At 40.9% G+C, this 25,218-nt stretch overlaps 1 protein-coding gene across 1 annotated transcript in view; it reads right to left on the bottom strand.

The window, feature by feature from the left end:
• Positions 1–25,218, bottom strand: part of slc27a4 (solute carrier family 27 member 4) — a 39,469-nt gene that overhangs the window by 8,565 nt on the left and 5,686 nt on the right. The window contains exons 3-12 of the mRNA XM_080743234.1: positions 24,101–24,317; positions 21,052–21,235; positions 13,872–14,030; positions 10,888–11,049; positions 8,390–8,499; positions 5,789–5,998; positions 5,078–5,204; positions 4,377–4,514; positions 2,363–2,527; positions 1,569–1,715 (exon numbers count right to left, since the gene is read on the bottom strand). Coding sequence (XP_080599360.1) covers positions 1,569–1,715; positions 2,363–2,527; positions 4,377–4,514; positions 5,078–5,204; positions 5,789–5,998; positions 8,390–8,499; positions 10,888–11,049; positions 13,872–14,030; positions 21,052–21,235; positions 24,101–24,317 — 1,619 coding nt within the window. The remainder of the gene's footprint in view (positions 1–1,568; positions 1,716–2,362; positions 2,528–4,376; positions 4,515–5,077; positions 5,205–5,788; positions 5,999–8,389; positions 8,500–10,887; positions 11,050–13,871; positions 14,031–21,051; positions 21,236–24,100; positions 24,318–25,218) is intronic.

The raw sequence follows: 25,218 nt of genomic DNA, 5'->3' as shown, positions 1-25,218 counted from the left end.
CGCTCTCCTCCTGCCGCGCCAGGGGACATTGGGGAGCACCCGGCTGGCTAGGGGGAGGTAGTATAGAAACCAGGTCTACTGCATGTTTTTGTGTGAGGCAGGGGTTAAAGCAAAAAAAAATCCCGAGACGGAAATGTATCCCCCCCCCCCCCCCCCCCCCCCCCCGCGCTTGAAAAGCGTCTTTTTTTATCGTTGCTGCCATGCTGCCATATAACAGATACAACAGAAACAGGCTCCTGGTTCTCTCACCGTTTGACACGGTGACACCAGGACCTGAATGGCTTTCCCGTCAACCTTTTCATCCAGCCAAGCCCACCTCAATTTGTTTTTGACCGCACTGAGCACATCCGAGCCTTATTGTCGCTGGCTCCGCCCAGAACTCATGTGCAATTCCAAATAACGCGTCGCTGACTGAACCTATGCCACACGTGGGTAACGTTATGAGAGAAAGTGGAGAAATCTCCGCCTATTGCCATGAACAGTGAACACCAATCATTCATGATACGTTGCTAATCGGTACCAATGAAACACCACCCCGAAGTATTTCATTAGCATCTGTATGGATCACTTTTGTGAGTGACAAATAAATCCCCTCGAATCTCTGATTTGCAAACATAACAAGTGTTCCGTTGCTTATAATGCAGAGAACGTAAGCAAACCATATAGACTGTAGAAAGCAAACGCGCATTGTCAATTACTGCTGCCCCCTGTAAACACATATTTAGATAGTATAGCCTACCTGCTGTTTACATGTAAAACTCCAGTGACTTCATCTTTTGACACTGCCATCCATACATTACAGAGAGAGCGACATCTCATTCCTTTGCAGCATCCAGCTATTGGAATTCAGCGTAGGTCCAAAAAGTTTAACAAACTTCCAAACGGTGTACATCGTTTAAGCCACATGAGCACTGTTTTCTATCATAAATGTGAACTTTAGCCAAACTATTGCGGGTAATCCAAGTGATGTTTTGTTTATCCAACAGCATGCATAGCTTACAGCAGCAACAAGTAGCTAGAGGCATTTCCTCTCAGTGTAGGGCGGATTTCAAAATAAGAGCCTAGCGTAATCTGATCAAGTCAAGTCAAGTCACGTCAACTGGTTTTATTTTCAAGTCTACTTACAGGAAGTAGTTGGTCTAAATTAGAACTACATGACACACCAGCAAGTCTACGCACCACAGTAGTAACTGATGCTATTATAATTAGCGCAGACGGTTCAGCTTTTTTTCCGAATCTTCTCTGATCTCATAAATAGCCCCTAGGGAATCCTCAAGACGGAAATCCGTCCCCAGGACGGAGAACTTTAACCCCTGGTGTGAGGGCCTATGCCCAAGGAGACACGGGGAGAACATGCAAACTCACCACAGAGAGGCCCTATCGCCAACCCCACCTAGGGTGTGGGTTCTGATGACGCGGGTGGAGGAACACGCCCCCAGCGCCCACAGCTTCCCTCGGCGGGAATCGAACCCAGGACCTTCTAACTGTGAGGCGAAGTGCTAACCAGTGCACCACTGTGCCCCCTTGGGAAAAAGTGTTTTATATGCAGAATACACTTTGTCACCCACCAGTCTTGTTGACCTCCGGGAGGAAACGGAGGAAGACAGGCCTGGCATAGGGAGGAAGAGCCTTCTCCATGTCCTTAACAAACTTCTCCAGGTCAGAGGAGTGGGTGGGGTCAGCGATGGCAGCCATGCCAGCCTTGCCCTCGGCTCCTGTGAGGACAGAGATCACCAGTGTCAGACAATTCATCCATTACAAACTGGGAATGGACCAAATACAGAACAAAAACAGACAGACACACCAGTGTTAACCAAGCTACGATGACTAAAACTAAGACGTAATATATCGTCAACAAATTAAAAACTAGACTAAAATGAGAGATGGAGTAGAACTATCATTGTATGTTTGGTTGCGCTCTGAAAATCGACAAGCTTACAACGTGTATAATTAGTTTGGCTATCTTCAGCATGCATGCAACCAAGTGTAAAATCAGCCATTATGAGAATTTACGACACCATCAAGGCCTGCCAAAATACATATTTGTCAAAATCAACTGTAGATTTAGTCGATTAAAATATTTAGTCCATAAACTACAATGTGTTTCCATCAAATTGCTGGTATACACTGTACATTTAACTAACCATTAACAGGTCTGTTACAGTTTTCTTAAATGAATGAATGAATGAATGAATGAATGAATGAATGTGACAAACAACACAGACGTGATTTAGACAGACAGATAAAAACTGAAAACTCTTTCAAGTCAGGAAATAAAAGTCAGGCAAAGTAAGGTTGTCAAAAGCAGTTATATAATTGCTTTGTCGCAGAAGAATAAAATCAAACAACTCGTGTGGTTTACCCGGTACTTCCACTCCGTACACAACCACGTCCTTCATGTCCAGCAGCCTGCTCAGGGTTCCCTCCACCTCGGTAGTGGAGACGTTCTCTCCCTTCCAGCGGAAGGTGTCCCCCGTGCGGTCCTTGAAGTACATGTACCCGCACTCGTCCATGATGAGGACATCGCCTGGACACAGGAGGATGGGGTGGAGTGGGCAGAGAAATCATTAGGCCTGCAACCAGTGTTGATTTCGAAGACCAGGACTATGACGAAAGACGCTTGTCGACTACCTTTTTTCACAGACGAAAACTGAATAAAAAGCTGCGATGACTAAAACTAAGACTGAACATATTGACAGTTTCGTCAACAAATAAAAACTAGAGTAAAATGTTGGGGAGGGACTAGTGGAGAGGAGAGAACTAAAAGACAAGTCATTTTATGTTTGGTTGCTCTCTCTGAAAATAGCAGATCTACAAGCTCACGTGTCGCAGAGATTGTAGATAGGCTATTTTCAGCATGCAACCAAGTGTAAAATCAGGCATTTCGTCTCCATCAAGTCCCGCCAAAATACATTTTTGTAGACAAAATCAACTGTAGATTTAGTCGACTAAGGTCTTATGATATTTAATCTGCCTGCAAATATTCATCATTTTGTTAGCGATCATTCATCTTAGTGATCAATGATGCATTGTATAATTGAGAAGCACTTTTTATAAAATATATATGTATCTCCATAGCAATGCCTCAATCACTTCCACTCACTTTAAGGATGTAAATGGGTCAGTTTCGTTTTAAAACTAGCATTGCTTCTGATTTTGTGGTTCATTTATTTGTATTTGGACTTGACAGAAGCAAGGGATCGATCTTAACAAATGATCATATGAAAGATGGACTTTATTTTCTCAGCTGAAAGGAACCCACATGGTAAAATCCTCAGTTTTATTCCAGGGTTATCCATTTGTAAATCAAGAGACCAATTAGACCTGACGTGTTTTAACAGAAGTCAATCCCTGGGAAATAATGGACAGGAGGAAATAACCTGATTTAGAGTACGGTCTCACTGAACTTTGATTCCTACCTATTCTGTGGATTCTGTCAATGCTTTTCAATGGGAACGGAGGGGTTTGTTGCATTGGCAGAATCTGCCGCACAGGCGGAGTTCGGTGTGACCGTACCCGTAAGGCAGGGTTGGGCAACTTTGATGATGGAGAGGGCCACTATATTTTCACACTCTCTCCCGAGGGCCACAATGCATATACAGTCAAACATAGCAAAAATAGCAGATTAACAAGCTGAAAACATGTCGCACTGCAACACGTTTTCAGCTTGTAGATCTGCTATTTTTGCTATTTTTGAATTTGAATCCTGAAAAGTAACATTTTATTTAATTTCAAATGCTATGTTCTTATGTTAACTTTATGAACTTAAATACAAATACATTGGACATAAAAAAAGACTAGTACTAGTCATTAAGCTACTAATATAGACTGAAGTAATTAAAGCGTCATGTTTGCATGTTTGGAATTGTAACAGCTGAAATCAATATCTCAGTATTCAGATATGAACCTGTGGGCCGCATTAAGTGAAGGTGAGGACCGCATGTGGCCCCCGGGCCGCCAGTTGCCCATGTACTGTATGCTGTAGTAAGGCATTAATGATTATTGTATACATTTTCAGCAGATTTCAATTCAGATTTCAGTTCTGGTGAATGATAGACAAGTAGGTTATTATGTTTTTGACACTTCCCACATCTCGCGCTGATTGAATATTTCAGATTTCTGCTCAACATTATATCAGGATTTTGAGTAGTAAAGATCAAACATGTTTGACATTTGGGATATGACATTGGAGAGACTCTGTCCAGTCTGTGAACCCCTCACACAACAGGAAGATTTGGGACGATAATCTGTTCCGTTGTCCATGTCAGGAAGGCCGAATCGGACTCAAAATTGGGCATTATTATGTGCCCGATTTTGATCATGAGTTTAGACTCTAGATGTTTTGATCTAGAGTCTAGTGTGGGGGGCAGCTTTACCTGAGAGATAGGCATTGTCTCCCTTCTTGAAGACACTCTCGGCAATCTTCTTGCTGGTTGCCGTTTGGTTGACATAGCCATCGAACCTCCGCAGAGGGTCATTCTGAACAATCCTGCCCACTAACTGGCCAGGCTCACCTAGAGAGAGAAAAGAAAAGACAGAGAGAAGAAGAATTCAGAGTGGGAATTCAGTTGTCATTCAGTAGCAACCCAGCAGGACAGATACAGATGATAGGGGTGTAGAGATACATCTAAGTCTCTAGAGTACACATTTCTTGTTCCAGGGACCCCCCCCCCCCCCCCCCAAAGATTTTAGTTAAACATATCCACAAGAAATATCATAGTCAAAGATTTGCTAAATATGTCATGTTTAAAAAAAAATAGCAGATCTACAATCTCATAGTGCTGCAATCGGTGCCGCACTATGAGCTTGTATATCTGCTATTTTTGAATAACCAAAGTATAAAGAAATAATGGTTGAAGTGGTAACGTGACACAGATGCGTTCCCGGTCTTAATGGGTTAATATAAATTAATGTTTGAGTCCATTGCAATATGAACTGGTACTTGTTTACCCAGAAGAGTGAAGGTATTGCCCGCAAATATAGGGTTACCAATAATAATGAATAGTGAATCGTCAACAGTAAATGATGGGATTACAAGGCTATAGTGCATATTACAGAGAGTATATGATAGGCCTACCAGGTTTACAGGGAATACAGACTCCATCAGGACCCCGGATCAGTTCCATGGTTTCCTCATCCACTTTGACCAGCCTGATGGGGTATATGTATGGAAGGATCTGGCTGTTGAAACCGCAAGCTCCAGTCTGTCGGGAAGAGAAAGCAAACACAAATGGTTAGCTACCACACTGGTTCCCAAACACTGGGTCGGGACCATAGAGTTGGTCGGGACCCCCAGGGGGCTCCCGAAATTATTTTGGGGGGTCCCCAGATGATTAACTTAATGTGCAACATTGTTTTCTCACCCAACAGTAAACAAACCAACATAAAAGTTTAAGTGTATAGAGGGTATCTGCACGTTTCTAAAGTGACAATTTAAGGACTTTTTAATAACCCTAAAATGAAAAACTAAACATGGGCCAAATTGTCAAATATTAGAGGCAGAACTTGTGAAAATAGCCGATCTATATGCTTACAACGCCTCCCAACGCAAGGCGTTGTGAGCATATAGATCGGCTATTTTCACAATAGAACCGTGTTATACAAAATGTAATGCCTCAACTCTTACTAGTGCTCTGGGGGGTCCCCAGTTAAAATATGATTATTTTGGGGGTCACTGCCTAGAAAAAGGTTTGAGAACCCCTGATGTATGTAGTCTATGACGTGCAAAAATAATATTCAAAAAACACTTTGATAGTCAGGTCTAGTTAAACACCACTCAGTTAAGCACCTTGTTGTCAAAGTTGCCCAGGCTGCAGTTACACTCTGTGGCTCCGTAGAACTCTGCAATCTGTTGGACGTTGAAGCGGTTGGTGAACTCCTCCCAGATGGACTGGCGCAGGCCGTTGCCCAGTGCCATGCGCACCCGGTGCTGCCGCTCTGTGTCACGAACTGGCTGGTTCAGCAGGTACCGGCACAGTTCGCCAATGTACTGCACGATCTAGAGAGGGTGGATGGGCCAGCAGAGAGAATCAGCTCAATGACAGCAGACAGATAAAAAGACAGAGACCAACCGGGAGCTCAAGGGAGACAACATCGCATTAAAAGTATGTGGTGCTGCTAGGACCAGTGGGAAAATACTGTAGAAAAAGGACACTGAGATCCGAGCACTCAAGGAGATTAAAGGGATCCCTGGCTAATACGACAAATATGCCTTAATACGTTATAATTGTCCTCTATAACTACAATGTAAAATTAAAAACACAGTAAATATTTTATTTCTTCTAGAAATAGCTTATCTTTCACTCAATAGGGGAAATGCCCGTCGCAAGTTGATGATATCATAAAACCATGTGTGATCTATCCCTATGGAATTTATGGCATGCATGTGAAAATAAAAACGAACTCAATACTTCCTATGGTTAATATGAGCATCAAATCAAAACCTTCCCTTTTTTGTTATTATTTTAAAAACGATTTAAAATAGTGAAAATCTGCAGGTGTAAATAGATCGGCTATTTTCACTACTTTTGTGCAACACTTTCGCAACACTTTTGAAGTAGGGCTTTAATTTGCAAAAAAAGAAAACATACACATTTGAAACTTGGAGATACAAGGTTTCTGCCTGACAGTGACGATATAGTAACATAATATTTTCGTAATTTTTGAATAAATATTTCAAGTTTTTCAGATAACAGGATTTAGAAGGCCTCAGTCCTAAATGGGTTAAGAAAGAAAATAAAAAGGTAACTGATTTAACAGTCTAATGTCAAACACGTTAGTTAAAATGGTTACAAACAATGAGAAAAGGGCTCAAATTATAAGTAGAACCAGAACATCTCTATTTTTACAGTATGTTTTTGTCTTGTTAGTGCACACGTTAACTAGTTCACAGCCAAATCGCCAAACGTCGCCATTTTGAGGAGGCCCAGCCAGCCAGATCGCCAAACGTCGCCTTCCTGATGATTTTCTGATTTTTTGGGTATTTTTTTGACATTTTTAGAGCCATAAATGACCATTCTAGCTTCATTTAAGCTTCAGCAATGATAATGCGATGGAAATGATGTCATCGATGACGTAACCCGGAAGTCATTTGCATATAGCATAGCATATGCAAATTTTAGCATTGAAAGCCAACGTTTTTCTTATCAAACTTTACCATATGTAGACGGATTTTCATTCGGAAAAGAATGAGAGGCTGACAGAGTGGTCACCCAGCATCATGGTCGAGTGTTTGAAATAAACTGATTGCGCCCGTGAGGGCGTGCACGATGCTGTTTGTTTGGGCGCTCCGGCCGGCCGTCAGTTCCATTATAAACACAGGCTGCAGGTCATTCTCATTCAGTCTAATGAGTCAGCCTGATCACTTAGTCGTTGGCGCACTCTTGTGGTATACAAATAGACTGCAGTTTACAATTATATTCTGCGCATTGATTGTTGTATTGTAGGACTGAAAAAAAAATAATAATCCTGGCAGTATAGGCGCACAAGCATATTGTAAATGGCTGGGAGAGAGTTGTTAACATGATTTGTACAATGCACACATCTACGTGACATGTTGCACAAATCTGTGGTAATTTGTATGACAAAATAACTGTTGGCATTTCTCTCTGGCACAACATTTTCTTTCTTTGCGTGCCCAACGTCAAGAGTCAGATTTCATCAGCAAAATGCAACATGGCCCATTTGGCTTCTGAAACAGTGATCGCAGATTAAAGAAATAAATAATGCTTTCCAACTGTAGTAAGTTTACTAAAGCATTTCATCACAGATAGCCTGGGATCGCTTCCAATTTTCGGGCTTTTGATCCGCTGTCGGGAGCGGGAACCCCCTACGTCATTTTGTAGTCAAAATGGACAACACTTTTGCCGGAACTACCAAACCGGTAGTTCAAATATGTTTATTTTGGGGGTCAATGCCTAAAAAGGTTTGCAGGGTTCCCACACATCTTTACCAATTCATTTCCAAAACCTTTCCAAATCTTTTCCAATTTAACCCAATTTCCAGGACTATATAACAATAATTCAGCACGATAACACCCCGACGAGCACTAAGAGTTGAGGAATTTTGCATAACACGGTTCTATTGTGAAAATAGCAGATCTACATGCTCACAACGCCTCGCAACGCGAGGCGTTGTGAGCATGTAGATCGGCTATTTTCACAATTTCTGCCTCTAATATTTGACAATTTGGCCCATGTTTAATTTGTCATTTCAGAGGTATTAACAAAATCAATAACCAAAGACAATGCATAGCTATTTTTTCCAGGACCTTCCAGGACCCTTGAAAAATTCCAAAACTTTTCCAGTACTGGAAAAATATTCTTCTAATTTCAAAATATTTCCAGGAATTTCATGACCGTGGGAACCCTGGCCAGGGGTATCATCTCACCGTGCAGTTATGCTTGATACAGTCGTCCCAGAAACGTGAGGCGGAGAATTTTTTCCTGATGACAACGGTCATGCCATGGATTAGACACTGTCCCATTCCTACGATGTTGCCTGAAAACATGGAGAAAGAATAAGCACTCACATTTTGTACCAATACCACAATGCAGAAATACTCTGTTACTATATCTCTTATCTCATTTCATTGCACTGTATTCTATTCCGGCATTGGAAAGCACTTTGTAACCTTGTTTTGAAAAGTGCTTTATTTTTATTTTTTCTAAACCTACTCGCCCTCTGACTGCGACCACTCGGCGCAACCTGAAAACCCTAAACCCCTCCACTCTCTCCTCCTCCATTCTCTCCTCCCTCCCAACCACAGATGCCTTCCCCTCCCTCCTCCCTCCCCTTGCTTTCTCTCCTCTATCTCCTCTGCATTTGACCGACACTGCCCTCTCTCGACCAGGCCAGGCCAGGCCTCCCTGCCATAGCACTTAAAACCTTTTCATAGATTCCATATAGTTTCATCGTTTGACAGCACAATCATCAGTATATTTTGGATTCATGTTAATTTGTGTTTTCAGATATGACCAGTTGAACCGTCAATAAACTTGACCTTTCACTCCGTACATAGTCTGCTCTTTTGCCCCTCTACACTTTGCCAAAAATAGACGATCTCGTCTATTTTTGGCTACAGTTCTCAGAATATGGACACTAGGGTTCAAGTTGTTAAAATAAAAAGGATTGGACGATTTGGATGACCGCCTGTAGTAACTCTGAGGACCCCCTAGGGGTCCCCGACCCCCTGTTGAAGACCCCTGCTATAGGCCAACAAAGCCAGAGGAAGGACACAGAAGGACACAGATGTTCGGGAAAAATGCGAACAAAGTTGCTGTGCTGCTGTGCCAGCACAGTAGAAATGTGATCCGGTCGTGAGTGGCTTGCTTTTGACCTGCTTATTCTCTCTCTGCCTCTCTCTCTCTCATTTATATTGTACTCACAGTATAGCATATATGTCACAGTGGAATGTGATAAACCAGAGAGTTTTAAAAGTGACTGGGGAATTTTAAAACAATATAGCAGGCCAGGGGGTTTTAGAACTCACTAGGAAGAGAAATCATCATTCCACAAGACATTTCCATCATGAGCACAGATCATTCAACGAACGATCAAGGAATACAGTACAGTACATAACATATGATGTCTATTCAATTATCAACAGGCAAAACTCTGTTAACAGACAGACAGGCCGACAGACATAAGCTTTTGGACACAGTGTTGATTTTGACAGCACATTTTGATTTAGTTTTGATCATAGTCCTTTGAATAACATTCTAGTTTAAGTCATGTTTTAGTCATCTGAAATGTATACATTTTAGTCTAGTTTTAGTCGACTAAATCTGCAATTGATTTTGCTGAAAATAGCTGATCTTGCAACGCGACGCGTTGTGATCTTGTAGGTCGGCTATTTTCGAGCACAACCAAACATAAAATGATGTGTATCTTAGTTCTACCGGATCTCTTTTCCACTAGTCCCTCCTCGAAATCTTTGGTCCAGTTTTTACTTGTCAACGAAATTGTCAGTATATTCAGTCTTAGGCGGTGTCCAGACGAGAATGTGGGTGTTTTCGTGCTGGTTTAGACCTTTCTGCCACACAAAGACAGCGTTTTGGGTGCCTGAAGACGGACGCCTTTGAAAACGGCTCCCAGATTGAATCGTTCTGAAGACGGCGCAGTCGCGTCTCCGTATGTACGGCCGAATAAGCATCATTCCTGAAGCTATGACGTTGAAGCACAACCTCTCTCTAACCCGCATGCGTCGAGCCCCCCCTCCTTTCCCAATAACAACATCAAACATGTTTCGTTTGTGCTACTGAGTGGAATAGAGCTTTTACAGCAAACTGTACTCTTCTCTCCCACACTACCCCCATCAGCAACAAGTGGACATGACAAAAAGAAAGATAAAAGATAAAAAATACCATTGAGACTCCCTAATCGGGAAATAAGCGACTGTCAGGTCTTGATGACATGAGTCTAGACATACTGTGTACCGCTTTGCGTGATTTTAGGGCAAATCTGTAGGAGCAGTGTCCAAAAATGGGTTAGAAAAAAACGTCAGCAACAAGAAAAAAACGTCAGCAACAAGTGAACATGACAAAAACAAAGGGGAAAAAAATAACAACATCGCTCTCTTTTTCTCTACTTTTGGTGCTTTGTGGCAGCTTTAAGGCGCCATTCACAGGCTGGGCATACACGTATGTACTACAGCATTTTCAGTGGTTTGGTTGCGTTCTCAATGGATTCATGTGGACACTTGTATTTCTTGAGACAATTCCGTCTGTACAGTGAACCTTTTGTAAACTATTCAGTGTATCGTTTTCGTGTATACGGGGCCTTAGTTGTAGTCATTGTAGCTTAGTTTTCATTTAATTTTCCACAGTGAAAAAAGGTAGTCGACAAACAATTTTCGTCATAGTTGTAGTCGACGAAATCAACACTGACCTGCCGAGTGGTAGAGTGGAAGGCAGTCGTACATCACATCTTCAGACTTCATCCCAAAGCCATAGTACACCAGGGCTGCCATCCGGTAGTACCTGCTGTGCACTACAATAGCAGCTTTAGGCATGCCGGTGGTCCCTGATGTGTAGATGTAGAACAGGCGATCTGTAACACACAAACACGTATCAGTAGATGTTACAGATTATTAGCCATACAGCGATATATCGTAAATCGATTAAAAATGGTGAAAGTTTAGATTGTGATTAAAGAGCAATTTGCAAAAAGCAGAGGGCGCATACAAAAAGAGAAGGAAATACAGGATCTTTGTGAGAGAATTGATTAAAAAAAAAGGTTTTTAGTAATTTGCTACAGTATTGAAAAGAGGCTAAGAGAGATACGAAATGCTGGATTTGTGTAAGTGAAATAATAATGGAAAATAATTTTGTGTTTAACCCATTAAGACCTGAAAAATGCAGCTACAAGCTCATATCGCTACAAGCTCATACCGCTACAATCTCATACCGCTACAAGCTCATAGCGCTACAAGCTCATACCGCTACAAGCTCATAGCGCGGCATAGCTCAGCTAAAGCCTGTATCATAGCTCAGCTAAAGCCTGTATCATAGTCAGGTCCGCGGTGGAAGGCTTTACACCGCGGTGTAGTCTTTTCGAGTCTTTTTGAGTCATGAAACTACAACGTTACATCATTCCTCACGGTGGAGAGCTTTCCACCGTGAGTCCCAACACATCTCTCTGTTTTTACTATCAGACAGACAGGCTCTACACCCCGTTCACTGATTGGTCGACCTGAACCGGTCTAGACAGGGTGAAGGACTTCACCGTGGGCTGTGACTATGATGGCCTGCACTTATTTTCTGACTTGAGGTGGAAAGCTTTCCACCTCAAATTTGCGGTGGATAGGTCTCCACCGTACACTCTGATACGGGCTTAAAGGAGTAGTTCACCCCCAAAATGACTTTTTTTTCTATTGATTACTCAGGCCATGGAGAGTAGAGTTCAATAATATTTTTTGGTTTTTGTCACATTCCTAAGACAAAATTTCGATTCAAGTAAATTTACCCCCATTGATTCCGGATGGTGACCCGTTTCGAAACGGGTCACCATCCGGAATCAATGGGGGTACATTTATTGTTATCACATTTTAGTCTTAGGAATGTGACAAAAACCAAAAAATATGATTGAACTCTACTCTCCATGGCCTGAGTAATCAATAGAAAAAAAGTCATTTTGGGGGTGAACTACTCCTTTAAGGGGTCAAGGTGCAATACTTTGATGAAAGGCTCTACCGAAATGCAATGACATAGTGATAGTGTTTATGACACTTTATCTTTGTTTTTAATATAAAGAAAGATTGTGTAAATGGTTCATGGGTCGGGATATCTGCACAGCGCATTATCTGATTTTCCCCCTTGGGATAATAAAGGTATCCATCTATCTATCTGAGCTAGCTTGATCTCTATCTATCTATCTAGCTTGTGTAGGGGCAATTTCTGTCAACTTTAGCCTTGATTGTGCAACCCTACAGCACTCTAATCTGTGTCAAAGATGAACCGATGGTGAACTATCTCCCTTGCTGTCTGTCTGTCTGTCTCTCTCTCTCATACACACACATCACCTTGGCAACAAGCCCCTACTATGCATACCATTGAAATTGTTATGAGCTAGCATGCTGGATGAATCATAATAACATCATTATTATACCAGGAAGCATGGATTGAAGAGTAATTTGTTCCATTTCAGCTTTTGGCTGATCTCTTTCTGCATGCAATGTGTCAGGGCCGGTTGGATATAACCACTTCAAAATAAGGTTAATTTCTTTAAGAAAATACAATTGGAACACTTTCTGCAAAGCACAAATCTGTGGTAATTTGTATTACAAAATAATGTTTGGCATTTCTCTCTGGCACTACGTTTTAATTCTTTGTGTGTGCAAAGTCAAAGTCATGAGCAAATATATATTTCATCAGCAAATGCAACTTGGCCAATTTAGCTTCTGACACAGTGATTGCAGATTAACAAAATAAATATCGCTTTCCTCCTGTACTGTGTATAGTATACTAAAGCATTTCCAGCCACAGACAAAGTTAACAAGTGATAATACCAATTACTTAGAACAGCCAATGGAGGTCACTGTGAGGTTGGACACAAAAACTCTTAACATCTAACTGCATAATATGCTGCATGCTTCATTAAGGATTCTCCATACAAACTTAGCAGGAAAAAATAAAATAAAAATAAACGACGTTTCTTCACTTGCCCAAACCAATATGTTTAAACCTCCCCTTACATGCTTTCACACTGAATACTATTTTAGACTTAGTTAAAGACAACTATACCAACATTTTCCACTGAAAATAAAGGCAAACTGGCCAACAGAATGAACAGATGCATTGACAGTGACCTCAAACGGTCCATGGTTTGCAAACTTTAACTTGCCACGCTGCCTTGATGTGGCAGCCCACACTAACTGTTGGTTTGTTTCAAAAGGCATCTTCTTAGGCCTAGAATTATTTAATGCTTTAACTATTGAAAAATATCAGATATACAAGCTCACAGCGCGGCACCGAGTGCCGCACTGCGAGCCTGTAGATCTGATATTTTTGAAAAATCGTGATTTCTTTTTGCAAGTCTTTGAATATATTTTTTAATAACATTTGTAACTTCAAATATTTGCTTATGGGTGCTCCCTGGAACAACATATTTTGAGATGGGGGTCCGTGGCAAACACATGTAACTTTGGGTGTCCTTGACATTAAAATGTTTGAAAACCACTGATTTAGAACAGTGGTTCTCAACCTGGGGGTCGGGACCCCCAGGGGGGGTCCACAAATTATTTTGGGGGGGTCCCCAGATATTAAGCACAATGTTAACATTGTTTCACTCAACAGTAAACAGACCAACATACAGTATTAGGAGTATACTATACATGGTATCGTCCCATCCCTACATCAGACAGGAGCTCTCACCTAAGAAGCAGCGGTCTGGCCGGCTGGGCAGATGGGTTGGGCTGGCCTCCAGCAGGGTTTCTAGGCACTCGGTTCCCTGTGGAACCCGTTTGGCATCCCAGTCCCCAGAGCAGAACATCTGAACGGTCGTCCCCATGGAGCTATGGATCTCACAGATCGCTGCGGGAGGGAGACAAACATAGGGCCGTCACGATTATGACATTTTACATGACGATTAATTGTCACTCAAATAATTGCGATTAACGATTTAATTGTGTTTTTTTGCTGTTGACAATTACATTTCTGTTTGTTTTTTTAGGCTTTGAAGTTGCACATGGCAGATACGACACATAACTTAAATATACAAAGAAATGACTGACATATTATACTTTATAAAGAACATTGATACTGTAAATAGTCCATCTACATGCTCACAACGCCTTGCGATAGCTTGTAGATATGAAGATATATGAATATTTTTCAACATGGAAATGATCATGACAAAATAACTGTGATTATGTCAAATAATTGCGATTAGACAATTATGTAATAATTGTGACAGACCTAGACAAATAGAATAAAACAGAACAGTTGCCACTTTGAAACCCCATGAACCCTAGCAGCCCATTCTGGGCATGTCAAAATAACAGGGGTAATAGACAAACATTCCGCAAAAAATAGACAAACATTTGGTGAAAATTCAGCTACATTTTCCCATTTTAACTTACAAAAAGGAAGTAAGGTTTAGGTTAAGGATGATGTTTGACATGGTTGATAATGCACAGTGGGTCTCCTGCTTGATATTAGGTTAAGTTAAGGGTCTTATTAAGGTTAGGAAGGGAGAAAGGGGATGGGTAGAGAAGAGAACGCAAAAGGGTTAGTTGGGGACACAGGGGTGAAGGAAAAGGAAGATTGTGGAGATGTATGAAGTCTGAGAGGATAGTGTCATAAACATGCCATAAACAACAAAGAGAATGATGTGAGAGAGAGAGAGAGAGAGAGAGAGAGAGAGAGAGAGAGAGAGAGAGAGAGAGAGAGAGAGAGAGAGAGAGAGAGAGAAGGTGAGACCAAGATCAAACTGCTAGGACAGAAAGGGTGATGAGAAGTCACCGGGGAGAGAGGTGAAGCACTATGCCTGTCACAATTATTACATGATCGTCTAAACACAACTATTTGACATAATCACAATTATTCTGTCAAAATCGCCATTATTTTGTCATAATCGCAATTATTTTGTCATAATCGTCATAATCGTTTCCATGTTGAAAATGTTCATATATTTTCAAACATTTTCAAAAATAGTGGAAATAGCAGATCTACAAGCTCATAACGTGAGCTTGTAGATCGGCTATTTCCACTATCAATTTTCTTTTTTTAAGTTGTCAAATATGTCAGTCATTTCTTTGTATATTTAGGTTACAGTATGTGTCATATCTTCCATGGGCAACTTCAAAGCCTAAAAGCTGAACAGAAATGTAATTGTCAAAGACAAAAACACAATTAAATGGTTAATCGCAAATCATTTGAGTGACAATTAATCGTCTGATAATCTTGACAGCCCTATGAAGCGCGACAGAGAGAAGGAATTAAATAAACAGACAGACTGACAGTCTGCCCGGTGTGCACGAAGAGACAAGGGTGAAATTGAGACCACATCCTCCACATTAGATCATAGTTCAAAAAAAGAAACACACACAAAAAAGGGCCACACATTGGACAAATGGACAATCGATTGAACTCTGAAACACACAGCGCTGAATTATATGCACAGATTTGGTAGACATAACATATTGCTTTAAAATTGGTTATTTGGCAGGCTAGAAGGCCTAGGATAGGGGTCTTCAACGTTTTCAGGTCAAGGACCCCTTAGTTGAGAGAGAGATGAAGCAGGGACCCCCACTACCTTTTCAGAGATTGCATATAGTTTCATTGTTTGACAGCACAATCATCAAGGTTTTTTGGTTTCATGTCAATTTGTGTTATCAGATATCTAACCACTTGAACCGTCGATACCTTTCACTCTGTTCTTAGACTGCTCTTTTTTCCCCCTCTAAACCAAACCTCTTTGCCCAAAATAGCCGATCTACAAGCTCACAACGCCTCGCGCTGCGAGGCGTTGTGAGATTGTAGATCTGCTATTTCTGGCTAAAGTTCTCAGAATATGAATGCTAAGGTTCAGGTGGTTAATATAAAAAAGGAGAAAAAAATGTTTCTATCACACAAAGATTTGGAGGACCCCCTGTAGTAACTCTGAGGACCCCCTAGGGGTCCCGGACCCCCTGTTGAAGACCCCTGGCCTAGGAGGTCCTTGCTTCACAACACAAGAGAGCGAGAGAGAGAGAGAGAGAGAGAGAGAGAGAGAGAGAGAAAGAGATAGAAAGAAAGAGAGAGAGAGGGGTGGGCAAATAGACAGTTTTCCTTAATGTAAAAGCCTTTCACTATGCTGGCTCAGTGCTAAGGCTGCTGACTGGCATTGGCTTGCTCAGAAGCAAGGAGGCTGCGTTTCCAATTACTTATGGACATAAACCACATGACAAATATAGGATGCGGTACAAAGTCTGTGACATCAATCCTAAGACATTCTTTCTTTACAGTTGTCAAGTCATAGTTGAGATTGGGTCAGGGCCCAAATGAATTGTAGGTGCTATACATACAATGATACGATACGCATCCCGATACATGGTTGACGATGCGATAAATTGATGACGATGCTCTTTTTTGCACTCTGTTTAAAAATATTTTTACGGTTGTATTATTATTATTATTTACACACACACACACACACACACACACACACACACACACACACACACACACACACACACACACACACACACACACACACACACACACACACACACACACACTATATATATATATATATATATATATATATATATATATATATATATATATATATATATATATATATAATATATAGACATATATATACTGTGAATAATGTGAATGATAATCACTATTGTCCTCAATTTATTATAAGTTGTACAGTCAATGATTAAAAAAAAAAGGATAAAAAAGTAATATTTAAATCTGGAACCAAACTATCACCAAATGTGGATTCCATACAGAAGTATATCCAAGAGGTATAGTTTTGTCTGGACTCAGGCATGTCTGTTGGTATACTTTAATTTCACCCAAACATTTCAAGGTGTCCCATGCTGTAAACAGTGGCATCGATTCAGCAAAGGCTAAAGGTGTGTGGCAAGGTCACCTAACATGCATTAATATTAGTGCTGTGCGAGTTAACTAAATTAATCGCGATTAACTCACCATTATGTTAATCGCGATTAATTATTTTAATCGCAATTAATCGCATATTTATATATTATAGCCATTTGGCCTTTGGACACTGTTTCTCAACATTATTATCTCAACTATTATTTGGGGAGGTCTCCGGATGATTAGCTTAATGTGCAATATTGTTTTCTCACTCAAGAGTAAACAATCCAACATACATAGCCTATAGAGGATCTGCACATTTATAAAGTGACAATTTAATTAGTTTATTAATATCTCTAATTGTCTCACAAGTAATTCACTAAAATGGTCAAACATTGGTTACAATATTGGCTATTTTGGCTACAAGGTCCATCTCTGTTGATATACAATATAATTAAAGTATAAAGGTGGACACAACAGTAATCAGATTAAGTAAATTAAGTAGATCCTTATACCATCAGCTGCAGTCTGTTTAATGCAAAACCATTATGATTTATTTGGGTTTTTAATTGATTTTGAATAAAAGATTAACATACTTTCACATAAAGCCAGCATATTTTTCCACTCCCAAGTTAATAGGGCCACGAAAGACTTGAAAGATATCCCTCTAAGTTACATTGTGAACTGATAAAAGTTGATGACTTATTTGCGATTAATCGCGCGATTAACTAGCTAAATCATGTGATTAATCGCGATTAAAATATTTAATCGTTGGACAGCACTAATTAATATATATAAAGCTGCGTCCAAACCTGGATGGTTCGAGCAGCGCGATTACATACAAAGTCAACGCAAAGACGAGATGACGCGCGACTGCGCACGGCACGAACAAGTGCGGCGCGTACCATCCGAAATGGGCGGCGCGAACGGCGGGAACGGTCGCCTCGTATCATCGCTCCACTTGGAAAAATCCAACTGAAGCGACCTTCGCTTCACCCCCACTGACTGCCAATCAGCGTTGATGTTGTCCGGAGACACGGACATGTTTTTGTGTTTGGTGTTGGGACCAACGCGGACCTGCACGACCAAAGTGAAGCGATAGAAGCGACTAGCATAGAAGAAATAGCTTCAGGTTTGAACCCAGCTTAAGCCTAGCAAACACTAATTTTCGACATAGGCTATGATAGGCTAGATTGCGCAGGCATGACAAGAAATGTGCATAAATGGCACAAGACAGCTTAAACCTTTAAATGCAGTCTCATCCTTCTACTAAGAATAGTTTGTAAATCATGTACCATAGGCCAGTGGTTCCCAAACTGGGGAATGAATAGCTTAATGTGCAACATTGTTTTCTGACTCAACAGTAAACTAACCAACATATACTGTAGTATCTCTAAAGTTCCAATTTAAGGACTTTTAAGATCTTTTTAATACTAAATTGGCCAAATTGTCAAATATTACTTGACAGGCAGGGTCATAGCCTGAAATAAGGGAACCCTTACCGTAAGCTACACAATAATAACGATCCCTTTCTTTATGCATTGTAGCTTTCAGCACCATGGACACCGTGAGCAGGAGAGAGAGAAATTAGGTTTTTCACTTTGGGGATTTGTTTTTCTCTTCTTCTTTTTCTATTAATCATTGATCAGTTGCAAAGCCCATTTCAGTTGAAACAAATTAAACATAGCAAGGGCCACCGGTAAATAAGCAACGTAATCGATTTGACTGATTCCATCCGTGTCAAGATCCCCAGTTAAAACAAACACAAAAAATACAGATTTAAGATGAATAAGCCAGAGGTGAGCCTTCTAAAGATAAAAAAAAGAAGAAAAAAAAAAAAAACACACCTGGAGGAAATTACACATCACGGTACGAGTCTAATGCCTGTACTCCATAGTAGCACAATGGTGGCGCTTGCCAAAAAGAATGAGGCCGCAAATGAGCAAAGTCATTCACTAGTAGTTCATCAGGATTCAGATTCAGATATAAAAAGGCTGGTTCCACAGCCATTCACTAGATATGGGTTCGTCTGTCACTGGTCACCCATGGTGGTCTGGCCCTAAGGTAACTTTTAACTGTAAACATGTACTGTTGTAGATACTGTATCTGTAATCTGAAAACGTATCACCTTTGAGAATACCACTGTGTTCAGTTTGGTAGTGGGGCAACCAAATTCCAGTCAGTATTGTTTGTACAGAAAAGTATTATATGCATCCAGAGATGACCGCTTCCTTTACCCGTTCACTGGTATTGAAGCTTTTTCTTCACTGAGTGACATACTGTAACAACTAACAATCCAAGTTAAAGGAGTAGTTCACCCCCAAAATGACTTTTTTTCTATTGATTACTCATGCTATGGAGACTTGAGTTCAATAATATTTTTTAGTTTTTGTTGCATTTCTAAGACAATAATTTGATAACAATAAATGTACCCCCATGGATTCCGGATGGGGACCCGAATGCATTTGGGTCCCCATCCAGAATCAGTGGGGGTAAACTGACTAAAAACACATTTTTGTCTTAGCAATGTGACAAATACAAAAAAATATTATTGAACTCAAGTCTCCATGGCGTGAGTAATCAATAGAAAAAAAGTTGTTTTGGGGGTGAACTCCTTTAAGTTGAGCATGCAAAAGTTGTATAACCCGTTCAGTTATTGTCAAAAAGATCATTCTAAAGTTACAAAACTAACTTCATCATAACATAACGTGTGTCTCTTTCTCTCGTTCATTCGCTAACACTTCCCCAATTTCTCTCTCTCACACACACACACACACGTCACACACGTACGTTGGTAGACTTATAATAGCCTTTAATATCTAGAGTAGGCGTGTGTATGACAGGTGTTGAAATGTCCTCAGTGCAAAGTACAACATGGACTGAAACATTTGTACTTTTTAATCTATGCACCTTTGCACCATGTAACTGCTGCCCTGTAACATATCAAATAAAAACATTTAACACATTGGATGCCTAAGACGTCCAGGAATGCCTTCGCGTTTCCACCCCTGGAGTGCCGCGGGACCCTTAAGAAGTTCACAGGCGTCTTAGTGTGCTCTACTGCGGGCGTGAGTGATGAAGCCTCCCATGAAGCCACGCAAAATAATGTAGTCAGGATATCCTAATACAAGTGGATGGATTTGTATTCATCATGACTGCAGAAAAATTGGTTATTTTCCCAGATCGCATGTTTGGTCAAAACGACCTGGTGTCTATGAACCATAACTTACGCCCTGATCATCGCGGTTGTATCTTTTTCTTTTCCGCGTGAAGGAAAAGATGGCTGTCTCCCGTGACCGGGACACATGGTGTGTTCATGGAGCCCTCGATAATCTGGTAAAAACACTACATTAGCCTTGGCAGTAATCTACATTAGTTTGATTAAAGATTATGGCATTCCAAGTGTTCAAAATCCACACAGTTAGAGTAGTTTGAACCTTTTGTTCTCTATGTGTGTGAGTCCTTCCTCGCAGCATGTAACTTTTAACTCTTTTGACATACTGTAGGGTATTAGGAACATAAAATAGTGACAAGAAATGGGATACATGTACTGTATGTACTCCAAGTGAATCCTCACTCATCACACACACACCGCTGATTAAGGCTTGATGCCGAACCACATATGTTGTTTGGTCTGCAGCTTACCATGACAACAATAAAACTGCCACTATTTCCCGAACAGTGGGTCGGGACTTGTATGTGGGGGCGCGGAACAATTTCTATGGGTTGGGAGTAAATACAACACCCCTTACAGTACCCCTATATATACACTCTCAGAGTTACATTAATATTGATCTTACAATATAAATTGAGGTCCCAGCGACATCAATTCCATTAAATGGGGGTCCTTGAAATTAAAATGGTTGAGAATCCCTGGTAGAGCCTTAAAAAAGTCTCTTCTGGGGGTCACTGGCGTATCTCTTCAAATGGGGGGTCACCAGGCTAATGAGTGTTAATTTGGGGGTCCTTGACATGAAAAGGTTTGAGAGCCACTGGTGTGAAGAAGAACTCTCACTCTTACCATCAGTAAGCTCTGATCCAAACACCACAGCCTTGGCATTGGAGATGTTCACACAGTGGACTAACGCCTCCAGTCTCAAGTTGAAGTTGATGAGGGCTGCCTCCACTCCGATCTTGGCCATGCCCAGCCACAGGCCCACATACTGGTTCCTGTTCTCCATGAACAGGGCCACCACATCTCCGTCCTGGAAAAGAAACTCTTGTTTAGATACAGTGGATAAAGATATTCAGCCATAGGACCCACCCTGATTTATGCCCCTTGGTTGGTCAAGGGCAATTACAAGGTTATAGCTTGTACCGGAGGTTCAGGTTAGGTAACTGTTAAGACATGGGTTTGGGAGTGGTTTAATCAAGTTAAGATTAGTCACTATCAGTATAGTAAGATAAAAAGGAATATTTTATCCAGTCTGACTGACTGTCTTTGGCAATTCTCCAGTGGTAGCTGAAAGCTGATAATATCTTAATGCCATTTTTCATCAAACTGATTGATTCCTCATCCTTTTTCAAATTAAAGGTGTGACAAATGTGAGCAAATGTCATTTGAGGAAAAGACCTCAGACAGACATGCCTGGTAGATTAATCATAGTTTATTTACAGAGCAGTGCAAAGGCGAGTCCAAGGACAGTTGGCGATGTCAGCTGATTTGATTCAAGTGTGACAGACACTTATAGGTGAAAGTTCACCACCTTTTCTCCCAGAACAATGCCCTGCCGTCTTCCAATCAGATATCAGTACCAGAATAACCTATGTGTCTATTTGGTCATGCTTTCTTCATATGGGCATATCTGAGAGCCCGGTGTCACCTGCTGTCTATTAATTCATCCTGACCCTATATATTGCACCATGGAACATTCTTACAGATATAGCCCTGACTAGTACATTTCACAAGTTACTCTCTTATTGACCACTTGAATCTTGAAGCAACAAAAGAGTGTTATATCACATAATTCCATAACACTAACACAAATACTGGAATCGATCGAATGAGGCAATAACTCAATCAATCAATTATTTCAAATAATCCCAAAATAAATTGTCCTTTTTATAACCAGCAATTTCTTTGCTTGCCATCTAGGGAAAACCATTGCTACAAGTGCTTATTTTTAGTGAGTTTTCAACACTTTTGTGATGAAATATACAAAAGCGGTGTAGGGTCAAATAGCAACTATACTCACTAACAATTCCAAACACTGGTGATGATCTAAAAAGGCAGCCAATCCCTACCCAACAACCCTATCGGCCATGATCCAACGATACATGCTCTCCCGCTGTCTGTAATCAGCCACTATTGGTCATTTATCCCCCTGTTCCCTACCACAACCTTGCCAACGCTCCAGGCAACCTAGATTCTTTTCCCTCCTGGCTCCCAAGCAGTGAAATAAACTCTGCCCTCAGTCAGGACAGCAGAGTTTGTCGCCCGCTTCAGACTCACCTCTTCTGACATCACTTCATCACCATCCTACACCCGCCTAAAAGGATGCCAGGGTTCTATTCAGTCCTCCTCCATCCTACCATGCCTCTACACTGTCCTGTCTTTACTTACTGTGTTCGTCTGCACTTGTAGTTGTCATAATAGGCTAATTAAGCTTTGTACTGACAACGGCAACCGGAAATGATCAGCGCTCGATAGATCAACCTGGCGCCGTCGCAGCCGTCTCTACTAGGGCAGGAGCTAGCTTTCCACGTAGCGGCTACAACACCTGCTGCGTAGTGCGTAGAGACGCGTCCAATCAAAAGGGGCGTTCAAAAAAGGGGGTGGGACACCATCGCCGACGGCTGGTTGTTTAACGGTTTGGACCGCAACGGCGATTACGTCATACGATTTTGAAAAATCATGAAAATTTGAATTTTGACACGATTCTATAAGTGTCTTTTGAATCCTTCTAAGGTTTTTTGAAAAATCAATTTTCCTATGTCAGCAATCTGGCCAGCCATCGTCAAAGAAAAGGTCCTTTTCACTTAACTGGAGCTCAGTTAGTCTGTTCTTGAGAGACTACTATGTCAGTGGTTCTCAAACCTTTTCATGTGAAGGACCCCCAAACTGATATTAATTTGGCCACGGACCCCCATCTCAAAATATCTAGTTCCAGGGACCACCCAGAAGCAACATTTGAGTTACAAACGTTCGCTTTGAAAATACATATATTCAAAGATTTGCACACATTTTCACGACTTTTTCAAAAATAGCAGATCTACAAGCTCGCAGCGCGGCACTCGGTGCCGCGCTGTGAGCTTGTATATCTGCTATTTTTCACTGGTTAAAGCATTCAATAATTCTAGGCCTGAATTCCCCAATTGTAGCTCAGTTGCTACAGTAAGAGCATTTACTGGATCTGCTAATGTACCATCTTAGCGGAGTAATGGGGTTAGAGTGTAATGAAGACATCATTACACTCTAACCCCATTACCCCTTGCCCTTTTCCCTTACTTTTTTGCAATTTCAATCTCATCTTTGCCAATTCCCAATGTGTACTGTGGTCCCTGTCACTGCCATGATCTTTCACTGTTGGTCTGGGGAAGCTGTAGAACTACCATGATGTGCCTCCTCCAATACAAAGATGAATAAACCCCAGCTCCTTTTTTTCACCTGACAACAAGGGGCTTCCCTGGGAGAGCATAATGAGCATGGAGGTTTAAGTTATCAGCCCTATATTGCATCATGGCACTGCACTTATTATAGAGGGTATGTGCAATTTGTGCATGCATAAAGTGAATGGCAAATCGAGTAGCAAAGTGAGTTTAACGTTGTTTAATGCAATCAGATAGGACTTTTCTGATTGGATGTATGGGCTGTCAAGGCCACAACGTTTCTTTTTTTCTTTTTTTTCTTTTGACATTTTGGCGTTCCCGCATAACTTCCGGGTATGATGATGATGTCACACGCATACCTTATATTTGCAGTACCATGATGTTTACTAGTAAATTGTTAAGTAAGTTACCGTTGACTGTAAATTGTACAACAGTTTGATTATAACCAAATATGGTTCCACAACAATTCTTGACAAAACATTTTTTCTTTTCTTTTTTTGCTTTATAAATCAAACGTTTACCTGAAACCCTCTTTCCAGTAGCAGGTTGGCCACTTTGTTCGAGTATTCATCCAACTGGTTAAACGTCCACTTCTCTGTCTCTCCAGTACCCTCGAAGATCAGAGCGGTTTTATCCCCATAGCGACGCACAGTCTCAGCAAAGATCTTGGGGATGGTGTTTTTTTCTTTGAGGTGGCGTCTGACATTCATCTTCACCTGCAATAATACTCCTGCCGCACTAGAGGAGGAAAGACAGAAATCGAATGAGAAAGTACAAGTAAGGAGTGATTCTGGTAATGTCCGTAAGGTAATTGTGAGAACAATAAGAAAAGACAGTCAACACACAGTAAACATTAGGCTTTGCACATTAATTTCAGTAGTGTAATCAAAGTATAACTACTGGCATACCCAGCTACCAACCCTGGCCTATCCACCTTTTCCCCTCCATTTTTCTTTTCTCTTTAAAAAGGATATTCTATAGGCACTTGTCCTTTTAAGTCAGCTAGAAAAATAAATCTGTAAACATTGATATCTCATTAATAAACAGTGAAATCATTTCCTGTGGTAGCACAGGAAATTATGTATGCATGCGCAGGAAATAAAGTACTGTATGTGAAATGCAGAAGAGAAGAGACAGTGGTTAACAGCGAGGCTGACGGCCAGAACACACTTTTACTTTTTAAGTAGCTATCTAAATCACATTATCAACATATTCTAGCAGTAGCAAGTAAGAAGTTGACCTACTACTACTACAACTAGCTCATTAGTGGTTTGCTAACTGGAATTGAACTCTGGGATTTGCATGATTAAAAACACCCTTTGATGTGAATATCGGTTATCACATGGGGTTGGAAAACTACCAAAGAGAAACTCTTAGAGAGTATGATGAATATAGTGGCACTTGTGGTGGCACCTGTGGTGGACCTCGGCAACACGCTGTGGTAGAAAAAACAGTGTGTCCCCTATTAAAGTAACGCACTTGTGTTGTGTTAAATCCAGTCTGCTAACTGCCGACAGTGTAATGCTGCCTGCCATAAGTTACAATTATACACAATATTTTAATATTTGACATTAGGAGTCATTTTAAAATGTTGGCTAATCAGTTCTAAATGGACAGTGATTTATTCCTGTGTGCACAG

Source organism: Nannobrachium achirus, assembly GCF_963921795.1.
Source record: "Nannobrachium achirus genome assembly, chromosome: 15".
Taxonomy (NCBI): Eukaryota; Metazoa; Chordata; class Actinopteri; order Myctophiformes; family Myctophidae; genus Nannobrachium; species Nannobrachium achirus.
This window is presented reverse-complemented; position numbering and strand designations above follow the sequence as displayed.